Source organism: Grus americana, chromosome 23, assembly GCF_028858705.1.
Source record: "Grus americana isolate bGruAme1 chromosome 23, bGruAme1.mat, whole genome shotgun sequence".
Classification (NCBI taxonomy): Eukaryota; Metazoa; Chordata; class Aves; order Gruiformes; family Gruidae; genus Grus; species Grus americana.
In genome coordinates, this window is record NC_072874.1 from 4,307,335 (window position 1) to 4,322,294 (window position 14,960).

The 14,960-nt window shown below is 46.1% G+C and overlaps 1 protein-coding gene and 1 long non-coding RNA gene across 4 annotated transcripts; both read right to left on the minus strand.

Moving 5' to 3' along the window:
• Positions 1 to 270: 270 nt before the first annotated feature.
• Positions 271 to 5,810, minus strand: LOC129195983 (uncharacterized). Of its 3 annotated transcripts, none has more exons than XR_008574007.1 (6): positions 5,439 to 5,810; positions 4,478 to 4,595; positions 3,826 to 3,888; positions 2,346 to 3,741; positions 2,057 to 2,144; positions 271 to 1,324 (listed from the first exon to the last, which is right to left on the minus strand). It is a non-coding gene; the product is annotated as an uncharacterized LOC129195983 (long non-coding RNA). The 3 variants fall into 3 exon arrangements; XR_008574005.1 differs by having other exon boundaries at positions 2,057 to 2,211; XR_008574006.1 differs by having other exon boundaries at positions 2,057 to 3,639.
• Positions 5,811 to 11,035: 5,225 nt separating this feature from the next.
• HMGN2 (high mobility group nucleosomal binding domain 2) lies at positions 11,036 to 14,884 on the minus strand. Its single transcript, XM_054802272.1, has 6 exons — positions 14,502 to 14,884; positions 13,546 to 13,590; positions 13,174 to 13,203; positions 12,803 to 12,853; positions 12,368 to 12,463; positions 11,036 to 11,941 (listed from the first exon to the last, which is right to left on the minus strand). The coding sequence occupies exons 1-6, from the start codon at positions 14,514 to 14,516 to the stop codon at positions 11,906 to 11,908; spliced, it is 273 nt and encodes a 90-aa protein (XP_054658247.1). The 5' UTR covers positions 14,517 to 14,884; the 3' UTR covers positions 11,036 to 11,905.
• Between the last annotated feature and the right edge of the window lie 76 nt (positions 14,885 to 14,960).

Below are 14,960 nucleotides of genomic sequence, written 5' to 3' on the forward strand. Positions count from 1 at the left end.
TTCAGCCTTCGCTCTCCCTCAGCTTTTAGGATTCGCGACGAGCTGCTACGGACTTGGACTCTGCCAGCTGCACGCACACCCGGGCAGAACTCTGCGGGCCCCAGTGACTTCAGCTCCCCGTTTCAAAAGGAAAAACGAGAGGTCAAGTGTGGCTCAAACTACACCTGAGAAAGGCTTTTAAAAAAAAAAAACCCATATAAAATACAAGGAATTGCTTTATTTTTAATTTTAATTTGTAAAGCAGGTTTGCAGCCCAGGTGGTAAGTTATTTAGAGCGAGTTATCTGGCACATTTTGGTTTTTAATTAGCATACAGCTATGTTTGTAGTTTGTTTCAGCGTAGTGCTATGCCAGGGAGTGATAACATGAAAGAGAAAACTATTAGAAACTGTAAACAGAAGTGAAACTGCCGGGCCTGTTTTCACTGTCCCCTAGCCAGGGAGAAAGCTGAGTAAACAACAGGGCTAAGTACAGTCAGTTTTTATGGGTTTTTTAGGTTTAAGAACTTGTAAACAAGTGATGGGGCTTTTAAGTGGATACAAATAGATGTCCTTAGTTTTGTGCTACTTGCAGAGCAAACTGAGGTGCAGAGGTCCCAGTTTCTCCAGACAGGGAAGGGGAAAACAAAACCTCATTTCAGCAGAAACCCAGCTCCGGCGAGAGGAAAATGTCATTCCAGTGTTCGTGGTCTCAAGCCTACGTCATGCAACTGAACAAGTCTCGTCCTGCTTAATAGAGGGCACACACAAATACCCGTTCCTAATTACCCCATTGCACAGTTAGGGACGCTGTCATTCAAGGTTAAAAAAAACCAAACCACAAACCAACAAAAAAATTTCAGAATTGGAAGTGAATTTCAGAAATCCGGAGGAAAAGCCTAAAGACCCCAGTAACTGATTTTTCTTAGGGGAAGAAGCAAACTTTATTTCTGATTTGTTGAAGACTGATATACTGGCAGTATTTTATTTCTCAGTCTGACAAAACAGAGGCTGTTGCACACATCCGGGCTTGAAAAGCCACATCACAAAAATAACCAGAGAAATAAACTTCCAGAATATGAGAAATAATCCTTACTGGGAGTATTTTGGCCTCGTGACCAATTGTTTTACATAGGAAGACATAATACAAGCACAATTTTCTAGAGAAGTGTGGGGAAGAGGTATCTTCATCATGCAGGGAGAGAGAAGCAGGTCTCCAACTTCTCTTCTAATAACACTTGTTTCCTCTAGTTCAGATGCTGATTGAGGCAGCACCACAGCACAGATAGAAGTCGGGCGGCTTGCGTGGTCAGGTACAGATACACGTCCATGGTGCTCAATGGTTTCCTTGTTGGGGAGTGAATAAAAGGCACAGTAAGTTCAGGGATGTCAGAAACCCGACTACCTGGCAAAAGAAAACCCCTCCGTCCCTCATCAGTGTTACAAAAAAGAAAAGATTCTGGAGTTAGTGAGGCTCTGAGATATTTTGCAGCGTTGCATGTCTCAGCACACCATAAAACGGTGCAGAAATACAAGGGTAGTACTTTGCTGCTTGACTGTTTCATCATACCCACCCTCCTTGCTCCCCCGGGGACAGGATCAATACCTGACAGCAGAAGAGAATTTGCTAACGGTGGAGGAACTTTTTGTTTCTGCTTTTTAAATTGCTCTTTTCCTCCTCTCTCCTTCATGATGAGTAAAGGAAGGGAGCTCAGAGACTGCTCTTTAGACCTTCTTCTCTCCAAAAGAGGCACTTGGGGTTCATATTAGCAACGTAAGGACTGTCCAGCTGGGCCTTTTCTGGCTCTCTGAGCAGAGGCTTGGTGCATTTCTTGTCCAGTTAACCTAGAGTACTCCTCTGCTGATGAGGGAGGAACCACTCGATCCTCAACTAGAAAAATCCTCTCTCAGAATTATTCTCTAGTGCCTGTACAGGCATTAAAAGTTCAGCCCAAAGGGTTTTTCCCTTAGCAGGCTAAAAATCCACCTGCTGATTCTTGTGCGCTGCTGCCATTTCATTGTCATACTCCAGAATTGCTCAGAAAAGATAATTTCTAAGATCAAAAGCAAGAAGCTTACTTTTATCTTTCTTCCGCTGAACTTTGTGGGCACTGGCGTGATCAAACCCATTTCTTTGTTACGCTGCGGCTGTGCCTTTCCTCTGTCACTGTAAGAGGGGAGGGCAGCGTTGCTCAGACGGCAAGGTTCGTACCACTGGGGACTAAACTTCTTTTCTAAAGAAACGTGTCCCAACATTCACATTTAAGAATTCATAAAATAAGCACATAAAAAATATAAAATAAGCAAAGACTGCTCAATGCACAGAGAAACCTCCAGCACCCAGAGCACTCAAGGGACATGTCCTCACCGTTGGTGGGACCTCCCGTCTCTGCTCGCACGTGTGTCTCCAGCCGCTGAGGAAAAGCAATCCACAACGTAAGAACTTCGGCGACGGGCACTCAATAGACAGATAAAAGCTTCGGTGCACGCTGCTTTATATCAATAAAGGTTTTGCCAGAGGCAGTGAGCATTTTAAAAGGTTCCAACTCTGGAAAGTGGTTTGAATTTTGCCACTGACTTCAGTGACAGCAAAAATGAGACTTGCACGGTAGGTAATGACTCCTTCCACCCTTTTCCTCTGAGAAATCAGGTATTTGCTCACAACCTGGTTTCAGAAAGTCCTGGCCAGACCTGCTGTCTTATTTATTTGTCTATTTAAAGTCTGCGCAGAATCATTTTCCCCCTCAACCATAAGAATCCACTAACATAATGTTGGAGATAAATATCCAGTGGCAGCAGGCCAGCATAAGATACAGTGGAAATAGGGTCAGTGTGTTGGAAATGGATAATAAATAACATCTGATGTAATGTTATTTAACTCAAAAGTCTTCTCTCGAATATAAGGACTCTGGGGTATGCTACAGTCCTTAAAATAGTACAAGAAACACAGTGCTATTAGCTGTTAACACTCATAACACCATATACTTGTTGAAAGGTAATATTGATCAACAGAGATGGAAAACAGTTTTTTGGCAGCTGTTTGCCAAGTCCTTGGAAATTAATAAGGGAGTTGATTACCAACGGACAAATGGATCACCAGCTCACTTCTGGCACAAGCTCGCCTGCTGACAGAAGTGTTTTGGAAGAGGATACAGGCGGAAATGGATGGGTTGAAATATCATCACTCTACAGACAGAAATGGATGGCTTTAAATAGCATCACTATGGCCTTAGAAATGAATCGTTCAGTGAAGTGAAAGGGTTGTGTCAGAAAGCAAACCAGTCCGGCTCAAGAACAGGGTAAACCAGCCTACCCAGAGCATCACTTAGTTACCTCTTACGGTCCTTAGCACAGTTCTTAGCACCAGTCACGGGGAAAATGGAGTTATTTGCCTCCCAGTGTAAGAGGGGAACTGTGTCTGAAATGCAAAAAAATCTGCAGAACCTGAGCGTGGGTGAGGTGGCGACGCTGGAAGAATCCCTCTTGCGAGGAAAGCCCGGTATTGCACGGAGACTTACATAAGGCAGCTGTGCACGGAACTGCTGCTGGGTTAGCTGCACACAAGTGCAGAGAAGCCACAGTTCTGTCTTCACCTGTGTCTGGTTGTGTAATGAGCTACCTGCTCAGACACCGTTTCTTCATACCGGGCAGGAACCCAACGCCTTTGATTTCAAAAAATAAATTGTTGCACTTCTCACCGCTCTGGTGCACAAAGGCAGCGAACGCACGGACCCGGCCCCAAGCACACGGCATGTGAGAAGGACCTTGGGATGACATTGGGGCGTTTTATCTTAAACAATCTGTTTACTCATGTGTGCAAGCCAGGCACCGTATAGAATGTAACCTACCTGGGGCCGGTACACTTCAGTCTGCTCGCTCAGGCAGCCGTGGGCCAGCCAGCCCGACCACCTCTGTGAACGACAGGAGGAAAGAGTCATCAGCATTCCCAATTCCCCATCCCCCCCACCCCCAAACTCTAAGTTCAATTTAAAGCTGGCTCATCCTTGCTTTCCTGATAGAAATTGCTCATGCACTGAGTTAATCAATAAACCAAAGTCCCAAAGCATTCCCCTGCAAACGGATAAGAACCATGGTCTGCTCATTTTGCTAATCACTGAATAATCACTGTAGGTTTGTTATCGAGGAACTAGTGGGGCGTAGTGACAGGGACAGTTTAATGGAGACATGTGAATAAAATCTACGTCATATTTTTCAGTACAGTGCACACTCAGATGTCCCTGAAACATTTGGTTTCAATGTTTGCTACATCTTCATGCCACAGCATTTATACTTGCGACTGGAAATCTCTGCCTTCTGCCTTTTCCCTATAATTCTGGGTGGTGTTTTGCCTACTTCATCCAATAAATGCATAAATCCCTGCCCCAATAAATGCATAAATCCCTGCCCCAATAAATGCATAAATCCCTACCCCAATAAATGCATAAGTCCCCGCCCCAAGCAGGCACTGAGAACTGAAGAAAAGGAATGAGTTTGGCTTACCAGGAGCTCATTTTTCCGTTTTGCATCCTCTGCAAGGAAGTATCACGAGGGTGTCAAGTGCTCCGCATGCAATCTCGCCAACTCTGGGAAGCAGCCACTTCCTTTCCAGCTTTACACACTGCTCCTCGGTAAAGGTAAACATGGAAAGCATGTGTTAGAAGGTGATAACCCAACGAGTAAGGTATTTCATGATGTAAAAGGTGGAGGAAAACAGGCTCTCCGCAATCGATGGTATTGCTTCAGCCCAATACAGGTTATAGGATGGGATTCTGTAATGCAATGCTGGTCAAAGTCGCTGGCTAGCAAACTGAGCACAGAGCTTTACAGCGTCAGAAAAATCACGCTAGGCAGGCTTTTAAGGAGCACTGGCAATTAGCGCAAATATTACACTTTGATTTCCTAGATTTAGCTTGTAGAGAAAAAGCACGCAGACTCAGAATACTGGCATCCAAAAGCAAAAGGAGCCGTGACAAAAAGCGCAGGAAGCTTGTCAATAAAAAAATTATTATTTCGTTGAGCAATACCATCTATTCTGTAATCTCAGGTTGAAAATTCAGCAAATCCAATATAAGTAGTTTGTACCAACAAGCCTAAAACTAACCAGGCTTATATGATACCTATTTAAATCTGGGTTTAAGATAAAGTATCCCTTCCCTAGTTGAGGACAGATGAGATGGATAGTGACAGCTCTAGTTTAGGCTTAAATGTTCAGGCCATGTGTCACAGCACTGCCCGAGGAAGAAAAGGAACGGTCCAGTGATTCTTAAAATAGAATTTGGGAAGCCTAAGTTCAAAGACCTGCTATACCACAGATAGGTTCCTGTGAGATGTCGGCTACGCCTGTAAACTGATGATGAATTGAGCACTCTTTCTGGATTTCAAGCAAAAACGTAACAAAAACTGGAAAGCATTCGCATACTGCGATTGTATGATACGTTAGAGATGCTCAGAGGAGACTCACACTGCTCGGGCGATTATTGATCCTCCGGAGGTGGCGGAAGAGCCGGGCGATGGAGGTTGCTGGAGGAGCGCTTCTCCCGCTTTCTAGAAGCAAATAACACACGTTAGATTGCGATGAACCGGGCTCCAGTCCCCCAAGTTTGTTCCCCGACAGCTTGCGCTGCATTTGGACGCTGCCTGCCATTTATCGCCTTCCAAGCACCGATTCTGCGTTTCCTGGTACCACCGTGTGGCGAAGGGAAGGAACAGGCTGTTAATCAAAGCGGGTGGTTAATGAGATAAACCAGCGCTACCCAAATCCCCAAATCCACTGAGCCGTGGTGAGGAGGTACAGCGAGGTTGCCAAATCCAGCCGTTCCCTGCCAACGTGCCTCAGCTCCAGTTGAATTTTGCAACCCTGCAAGAGAAATGAATTCGGTATCGATGGAATTTTCCTTCCTTGATTTCTGCAGGGCTTGCCAACAAGGAAGCTAATTTGGTCACGGCGTGGCTGGGAAACCTGGGCATCTCGAACCAGGCTGCGGTCCAACAAAACCTATTCACCAAACACCCGCAGCGTACTAACAATCTCTGGTGTTATCTCCAGTAAGAAGGAAATTACAAGAAAAACTAATTTAATTGCCTAAGTTTACAATCAGTCCTCAGGCTAGACTAAGAACCCCTCATATATGTACATTCAGTTCTACTTAGATAACATTTATTTCCATCAACAATAAGCAACCGAGATACCACTTTATTAGAATAAAGGCACACAAGATCTCCTGTCTGGGCAATGCTAAAATAGTAACCTAGCGTATCTAGATTAATAGTAATCTAATAGTAATTCCTCTCTTGCTGTATACACAACAACAACAACCTACAAGCTTGAGAGCAGGGAAGAGCTGTTGCCTGGAGGGAAATTTATTAAAAATCCAAAAGTAAACTCAGTGGTATAATTGAGTGAGATAAAATGAAATCCGCTATCAAATCTGTTTAGAAGGGGAAACGTAGAAAGTTTGGGGTTTAAGTATCCGGTAGCAAAATGCAAAGTCTTCCAGTACCTGCAGGTGCTTTGGAAGGTGGAGCGATGAGATGCCGCACCTCTGGGTCATCCGCGGCCACTGCGGGACCGTTCCTTCTACGTTTTCTTAGCACTTTCTCCAGGCTGGTTTTATGCACCTAAGGCGATAACATGTTCTTGTTTGGAGGCTTTAATGCGTTTTAATAGACCTCACATTTCAGAAGTTTCCCCTGACGTTTTCCACTGCTATTTCTTCTGTCACGCTATAGATTTCCTGGCACCCTAACCATTCCCTTTGCAAGGAGATGGTTAAAAACCAAAATGATTGTCAAAATAGTTTAAAAAAAAGCCCAGCCTTTCACATCAGAAGTCTTCCTCATGTCAGCTTACTAGAGCTCTTTATTAGGTGGGATCTGCTCCTCATTAGCCTCAATCAAACTTTACTCAGATCAGCTCCCCCTGTGCCATCTCCTTCCCCTCCCTCGCCAGCGAGGACAGACTCGCATTGTAAATTGTGAGTTTAACTATAGCTCCGTTAAGGACCCATTTCTCAGAAGTTATAGTCAGCAATATTAGTCCCTGGGTATGGTATTACCATATCCGGGATGATTTAGGGACAATGAAATCCCTGTGCCATCGAGGCAGGTGATTCTTCTGACACAAATGATCCTTCAACTCAATATTCACTGAAATTTAGTCCATTTTCCTTCCTTGTTCCTTTTCATACCCACCCGGGGCAGGGCTCAGCAGATGGGAGAAGTACCTGTCACTTTTTCCAAATATAATTGAGCTCTGTGAATGCAAGATGAAAACTGCTGCAGGAGTAAATTATCCTGAAACTCCAAACTGTTAATCCAAGGGCACTGCAGTAGGAGGAACAGGGACAGGAGTTCGTCATTCTCGGAGAATCCTCTCAACACATCTAAGTTCACTTGCTCTCATACGGTTTTTTAAGCCTGACAATCCACTTTCATTTGAAAATAAAAACACAGTTGGGGTAAAGGCGGTTCTGTAGGATTATGGTAAGTGACCCACTGGCCTGCGATTAGCTCACGTTAACTTCTACTGGGTTTTAATTGTCACACTGCTTTGGGGAGTCCAGAGACATCGCTCTATCGCTTCTCAGTAATCGAGATGTTCTAAACACCCCGGCAAAAATGAGAAGTATTAGAAAAACAGGAATCATCCACGGGCTCTGCTGGAAGCCTGCCCAAGGTTTCAGCACCGATAAGAACTCAGCCACTCTTTGCAATCTTACCTATTAAGAGGCAAATAAATGATAACAGAAGTTTGGGTCTATTTCCCAGGCAATTTGTGCTGAAATTAATAAACTGTGAAACAATTTAACGGTATAGTCACTAATTTTCCATGGATTTAGACCATACTGGTACACAACTACTTCTACAAGGCCTGATAAGGAGCGCTGAACCCACTCATGCGCCCTTCTGCTCTCGGCGGCGACTTTCTGGATCCTGGATGCGGCCGTTCCCCTTCACATATAAGCAGCTGCAGCTCCGAGCAAGAGATTCCTCCGGCATATTGCATCAGGCTTCTGGTTCATTGTACGTCTCTTGTGCAAGTCAAGTTTTTCTGTAAGACAGATAAAATGAAGGTGGGAAAAGTGTCAGACAGCAGAACAAGAAAAATTATCACGTAAATTGACAGCGAATGTTCAGAACTGGGGTAATTAGCAGAAAGACAAAAAGCTTTCGTGTCTTATTCTAAGTACGGGACACATCCAACGTACCCAGCGCTGCCTAACAGCCTAGCGCAGCTTTCACAGTAACCACCTAAAATGAAGCGATGCGGCTGTTTGACCATTCCCAGGATCCCAGCTTTCCCATCCAAAACGTCACCTCAAGATATCGACATCTGAGAAGTATTGAAGAACAGCGGACGAAAACCAAATTCCTTGAGTGCAGCCCAGGAATGCAACCGAGCTCTGACGGTAGTTTGTCTCTACACTTAATACTTGTGTTTTCACCTATAGTGCAACCCGTGGCCTTTCCTCATCTTCAGCTGCAAGAGGGAAGTGTCGTCGTGCGTTCCCAGATTTTTTTTCAATTCTCAATTCTTCAGCTCGCTTTAAAGTAGGATGCTAAGTTGGGAAATAAGCACACGTTACTGCATACAGGAGATCATCGGGTAGTTTTCCGTGTTAGTCTTGTTTCTGTCGAACACTGGTGGTCTCGTTTTTGTAAGCTCAAACAAACAGGACAAAACACATGCTAATGTGAAGACCACCTGACAGGCCAGCTTTTTAAACGCACCCGGCAGCATAAATCACATTCCTGGCAGATACACAGAGACGATTTTCCATGTAAAATGATTACGATTTAACAGAAAAAACTTATTTTTAGCTTAAGGCGTTCTGGCAGCTGGAGATGCAGATTTGTGGCTCTTCTAACCACTAAACATCCGTGGATTGCAGCGCAGCAGTGCCTGCTCTTTAGCTTTTAATTTACAGAACTAATTAGTCGGATTTACCGTCTTTAGCATCCCTTACCCTCTATTTGCTTAAGGAGAAATAGATGAGCCCTGCATGTCAAGTCAAGCCCAACAGGCCAATAACTCCAGCACGAGGGCACATCCAGCAGGAAACACCTCAGATGCAGCAAGAGTTTCAGATCTTGCAGCAACGAACATACGTAGAGACGGGCAGAACCCTCGCGTAACCAAGACGCAGATCATCTAAGGGTGTTAAAAACTTCTCTAACAATTTTTTTACAAGTATGGAGGAGAGGGGATGTTCTGACCAGCAAGTAGGTTTCAGACCAGGATAAAGGAAAATACTAGAGGTTTGTAGCAAAAATGAAAGCATCAATACTTTGCAAAGCGCATTGTGGTACCAGCACGAAGTAACAAGTGGCACAGATGTTAGGGCAGTGGATTCGGCGTATCCGAGATGTAAGGAGGTTTGGAAGTTCACCGGTTAGCAGTAAGATAGCACGGCGGAGTAACTACAGAGCAGCTTACGTGGCAGTTACCACAAAACATAAAGAATTATTTTCCTGCTCGGCTGGAAAGAATGCCCTGTACAGCTACACGCAGTTCAGACTTCTAGGTATTGAAAAGATTAAGAGTTAAGCAGTAAGTTCTTCAACAAAAGGAAACCCCGCAATTAGCAGTACTTCAGTTTACGACTAGGGGATGAAGAGACCTTCCAACCACAGAGATGTTTGCAGAGAACACCAGAGCGCTCCAGTTGGCAACCAGCTCAAAACCAGATTCACTTGGAACAGCCCGTTCTCTTTGTAGAAGCCCAACATAAGGCCCCGCGAAGGCAAGGTAGGATATTTCAAATTTTCTGATTTTAAAGCATTTATTATAACATAATGACAATTGTTATTATTATTGGGCGAAATCCCAATTTCGTTGCCTGGAGAGCGCCTACAGCGTCACCCAGGTTGTGACCGAATCTCAGACCACTCCACAGCCTCAAGGGTCGTCTCCCACCGGCACTTAAAAATTCATCGGAGTTCAAACCCGCCACCAGCCCTGTCGCTCCGGTGCTTCGATGAGCTCTTGCTCCCTACAGCGGAGTCTCTTCCGCAGGACAAGGCGGAGCAGACCCAAGCTCTGGGGAGCCGCAGCCTTTCAGCAGCTCCATCCTACTGCTGCTTGGTCGCTCCAGCAAGTTGTCAGGAATTTTGTTGGCCGCTTCTGGGTGGGGTACATGCAAGATTATTAAAGGCGATTTTTCTTACGTTTGCTAGGGGAAACATAAGGCATACCAGCTATAATGCAAGATGGAAGTAGTTTGGTTTTAAACCACTTTAAACTGGCTGTTTTCTGTACGTCCAGCCATTCTAGAAGACTTCCAGCACTCTAGATACCAAAAATTTCTTTATGTGAACCTCTGCCCTGCTCGTTTGCATTGGATTCCCTCTGAAAACAGCACAGGTTGAAACAGGTCACCAAACTTAATTGAGAACAGATACTCGAGCCCCAGGAAAGGCCAAACAGAGATGGAAAAAATACTCTGAGAAAGCTACTGAAGGAGACATTTACACATTGGGGGTTTTGGTTTGGCTCTGCTCTACAGTCTAAGTAGCGACTATAAAAATGGTGCATTTTTACTCAACAAATCTTGTTTCCTGCTTAGTCACTACCACAGCAAAGTCTGTACTTGATTAGCAGAAGCAACAATATTCAAGCTTCAGCGCAGAATTCTAACACATAATCACTTTTACGGAGCTAGTTCTGGTTTCACTACCAAGAAAAGCTTACCAAAATTTATTTTTCTCTGCAGCGACTGTAAGATTGCTCTGTTCTTCCCCTTTTTGTATAGTACTACTTTTTAAACAGTAACAAAGATAATTTATCTTGGTAGATTCACTTACAGGTTCCATATTGGGCCTCCTGGTAAGCCAGGAGTTTCAAAACACCCTGCAGCAATCTAGCTTTCAGGTAAGGAAATCTCGCTTGTGAATTAGGACTGAATTAATGATCTTAATTCAAGATGCTTAAAACATATTCTTGGCTATTAGCAAAATGCTGCCTAAATACAAATGCATACACGTACACAGCAAGTATTCTTCAGACATAAACTACATTAGAGATGAAATAAAGGCAAGAGAAATTAGAAAGGCATTAAGAACAGTCCAAGCCAAACCGTATCCAGCTTTATTAAAGGTACTTTTCATAAACAATCATGGTAATTTAGGCAGGACATGGGCTACAATCTGCAACATTTTACAACAACTGTCAAACTCCCCTCCCTTCATGGACTACCAAAACGTAAAAGTTGCTATAAAACTGAAGAATCTTCATTTCATACTCGTGAGGGAAAAGTTTAGAGTGAGGGTGGACACTTTCACATTTAGCATGTTGTTTAACAACTCTTCACAAACCTACCCTGACTTTTAGAAGGAAAAAAAAAATAAAATTAAAATGCAGGTTTCTTAATCTGAAGATCCACAATATAAAAGAGGAAATACAGCTCCTTTCAGAGCCATTATATCCCAAATTAGACAGAAGTCCAGATCACTTGACAATGCATTTAGAGTGGTTAAGTCCCAAAATGCCATTTTTGCCGTATTTTGGAGTGACAGACCCTAGGCAAACAAGGAGGCAAAAGGAAATACAGAGGGCGTTACAAACTGTGGGTTTGAAGTCGGCAACAGGCATCTTGGGAACTGCGATGTTCACTCTGATGCACTTCACAGAACTTAACAGACGTGCGGCACAAAGGAATCCCTTCCTCCTCTATTCAGGAAGGGCCCTTCTTCCAAAATCTGGGGGACTGGGAAAACTTTTCTGATTAAAATTTAGGTTCCAAGAAATAGACTAAGTGACATTTGTCCCCACTGCCCCCCCCCAACACAACAACGAAGCGGTCTGTGTGCTAACAACATAGCTTAAAAAAAAGTAAAACAAAATTCTGCATTGTTATAAAACTTGATAAAAAATAGTATTTCAAACTGTACAGTCACCAGAAGTACACAGTTATCAAAAATTCACACATTTTACTTGGCTTCACCAGCACCTTCGGCTTTCTGTGCCTAAAAGAAAAAGGGGAACCAGTCAATATACACCACTTGCACCAAACAACTGATAACTCATTTTTCTAAAGAGCAGTTCTCTGAACAGAGGAAATCTTATCTGGGCTGCACCATCATTTTTAACAAACTGAAATCTGACATTTCAAGTACCGTGGAAGGCAACCGTAAGTTGCTTTATTACATGCGAACTTTACACATTTTCAGTGCTTTCACGTGGCACCTTCAACTGGCAAACAGACAACTCAAACTCTTTACCAACCAACACCCCCCTCCATCTGTAGATGTGTCCTTAGCATCATAAGCAACAGGTCTAAACAATCAAGCAATAATTCCTCTTCATTAGCGCAAGCCTAGACCTGTCTACATTTGATATGGCAAAAAAATAATTTGCTGATGTGACACAAGCTGCCAGAGCTGCTGTTGTACCTGGTCTGTTTTGGCATCTCCATTTTCTGCAGGGTTGTTTCCCTCCTTGCCAGCATCAGCTTTCCCCTTCTTTCCCTTGGGCAACTTCTCGCTCTTCTGTAAACGTAAGATGATGTTACAATTACCAACATTAAGCCACAAGAATCCAAAAACTAGAATGGTAAAACCCAACGTTTTATGTTGACCTGAAAAGAACACAACGCACAAACGTTTGTGTGTTTAAGAGACTGACAACAACTGTGAAGAATCTTCTCTATTTTTAATGCAAATTTTGTAAAATTCACAAGTTTTCTGTGTAACTTTATAGAAGCAACGATGCAGCTCAATTTCATCACTACATACGCTGTTTTTCAAGGTTTTATTAGTTATTACTGGACAAATCTAAACCTCATAACCCATTTACCTCTCAATAATAGCACTGACACAACGACTTACCTTTGGAGCTGCCTTTTTCGGTTTAGGCTCTGGCTTCGGAGGAGCGGGCTTCTGTAAATGAGAAAACCTCCTTGCGTTATTCAAGTTACTTTAAGAGAAACATACTGCTTTTTAAAAACATTCAACCCAAATAGTTCGGTTTCAGGAAAAAAAAAATCAAAATGTTTGAAATTGAAGCACGCACTTGATTTGTCAATTATTCTACCACTCCCATAACACAATAGGGCAGTTCGTTAAGCCAGTAACTTACTTTCAACTCAACACCGCGTCCCTCCAGAACACCTACGGTTCTCACACAGACACGGTACGTAATGCTCAAGCCTAGAACTATTGGGTGTCGCGACATCTCTGCTCAACAAGAGAATACTCACAGCAGATAACCTTGCTGATCTCCGTTGTGGCTGTTTAGAAAGAAAAAGGATTGAATTTAACGTGATGAAAAAAACTCATAAAGTAACTCTCATTTCAAAGTAGTAAAATCCCAGAACTAATGGTTAAGTTTTTAGTTCACTTTTCTCTCATTCTCAAGAAGCGTGAGCCTATCCCATTTAAATCACTAATAGCTAACAGTAGTTAGATTTTTCATGGTTAAGGTTAAAAAACAGTTAATACTTTGAAAAGTCAGAATCAACTAAGACCAACCCTCCCGCCCATCCCCAGTTCTTTATTTTGATGAAGTTAAACCTCATCTTCCAACGTAAACACTTTATGATCCAACTTTCTCAAAATATTGAACTTCTTACCTCATCCTTAACTTTGGCCTTTTCGCCCTTAGTATCTCCTTCGGCCTAGGACGGGAAGCACAAGTCGTACCGACGAGTTAAGGGGAGGCACGCTCAGCCCCATACCCGCACCACCCGTTATTTTTAATCCCCCCCCCCCCATCCGCAAAGGAAACGTTTTCAACCCATTCTCGAGGGTGCCAGGCCTTCACCGCGCCTCGGCCCGGCAGGCTGGGCGGTCCGGCCGCGGACAGCGCTTCGGAAGCCGCCGAGATTCGGGAAGGGACCGGGGGGGGGGGGCGGGGGAGGAAGACAAGCTGGCAGCCCCCTCCGCCGCGGGATCCCCGGGCAAACCCCCGGGGCGGAAGCCCCACACCGACCCACCCCACAGCGGGGCGGGAGCAGACACCTCCCCCGGGGGTTTGGGAGGGGGGAGCAGCGCTGCCCCTTCAGGGAGGCCCCGCTCCCGCCCACGGCTGCCCCCGTGGGGCGGCGGTTTTGGCGGCAAAGCAGCCCGGGCGCCAGCAGCGCGGCCGCTTCCCGCCCTTTCCCGCCCCACCGGCGCTCCCCTCCCCCTCTCCTCCTCCTCCTCGCCCCGACCTCCCGCCAAAACCAACCGGATCGGACCGGCGCCGCTCGGCGCGCCCCTCCCCTCCCTCCCCCGCCGCAGGGCCCCCCGCGGCCGTTAAGCCCCCGCGCGCGCGGCCGGTAACGGTCTCCGCGCCGCCCCGCCCCCACCCCCGTGCCCGTTGGGGCCTCGCGCGCCACCTCGCAACCGTTACCGCCCCGAAGGGGGGGGGGGGGGGGAACGTGTGTGAGAGAAAGGAGGGGGAATGAGCGCCTAGTCCCGCCCCCCCTTCCACAGGCGGTGAAGGCGGCGGCGGCGGCGGGGGGGGGGGCGGCGGGAAGGTAGGCCCCTACGGCGGAGAGGGGCGCGGTGAGGCGGCCCGCTCCCCCAGCCCGGCGGCGCCACGTACCTTTCTCTTCGGCATGGCTCCGTGCGGGCGTGTTGTGTGTGTGTGTGTATGTGTGTGTGAGGGAAGAGAGGAGCTCGGCTGGGCGGCGTGAGGGGGCGGAGGGAGAAGGCGGAGGAAGGGGGGGGGGGGGAAATGATGGGGGAGCCGGGCGCGCTCGGTCCGGGGCGGCGGCGAGAAGCGGGGGAGGAGGGGGGGGGGGGGGGTGAGGGAAGGGGGGGGGAAAGGGAAAGAAGGGAGCGGAGCGGCTGTCTGGGCGGCGCGGGCGGCGCGGCGGGGCTGCCTCCCGGCTGGCTACGCTGGCTGCCGACCCCACTAATTTGAATCGGGTGTTTATAAAGTTTTATATAGAGCCGGACGCGGCCCAACCGGTTCCAGCCGGATCCCCACCGCCCCGCCTGCCCATTGGTCCGTCAGGGTCACGTGGGGTGGGGCCAGGCGGGGAGGGAGGGGATGGGGGGG

Excerpts from the sequence above, each read along its gene's own strand:
- HMGN2 (XM_054802272.1), bottom strand. Across the intron at positions 12,464-12,802 it reads CGAAAAAGGCAGCTCCAAAG|AAGAGCGAGAAGTTGCCCAA; the intron begins GTAAGTCGTTGT and ends TTACGTTTACAG. Across the intron at positions 11,942-12,367 it reads GAGATGCCAAAACAGACCAG|GCACAGAAAGCCGAAGGTGC; the intron begins GTACAACAGCAG and ends TTTTTCTTTTAG.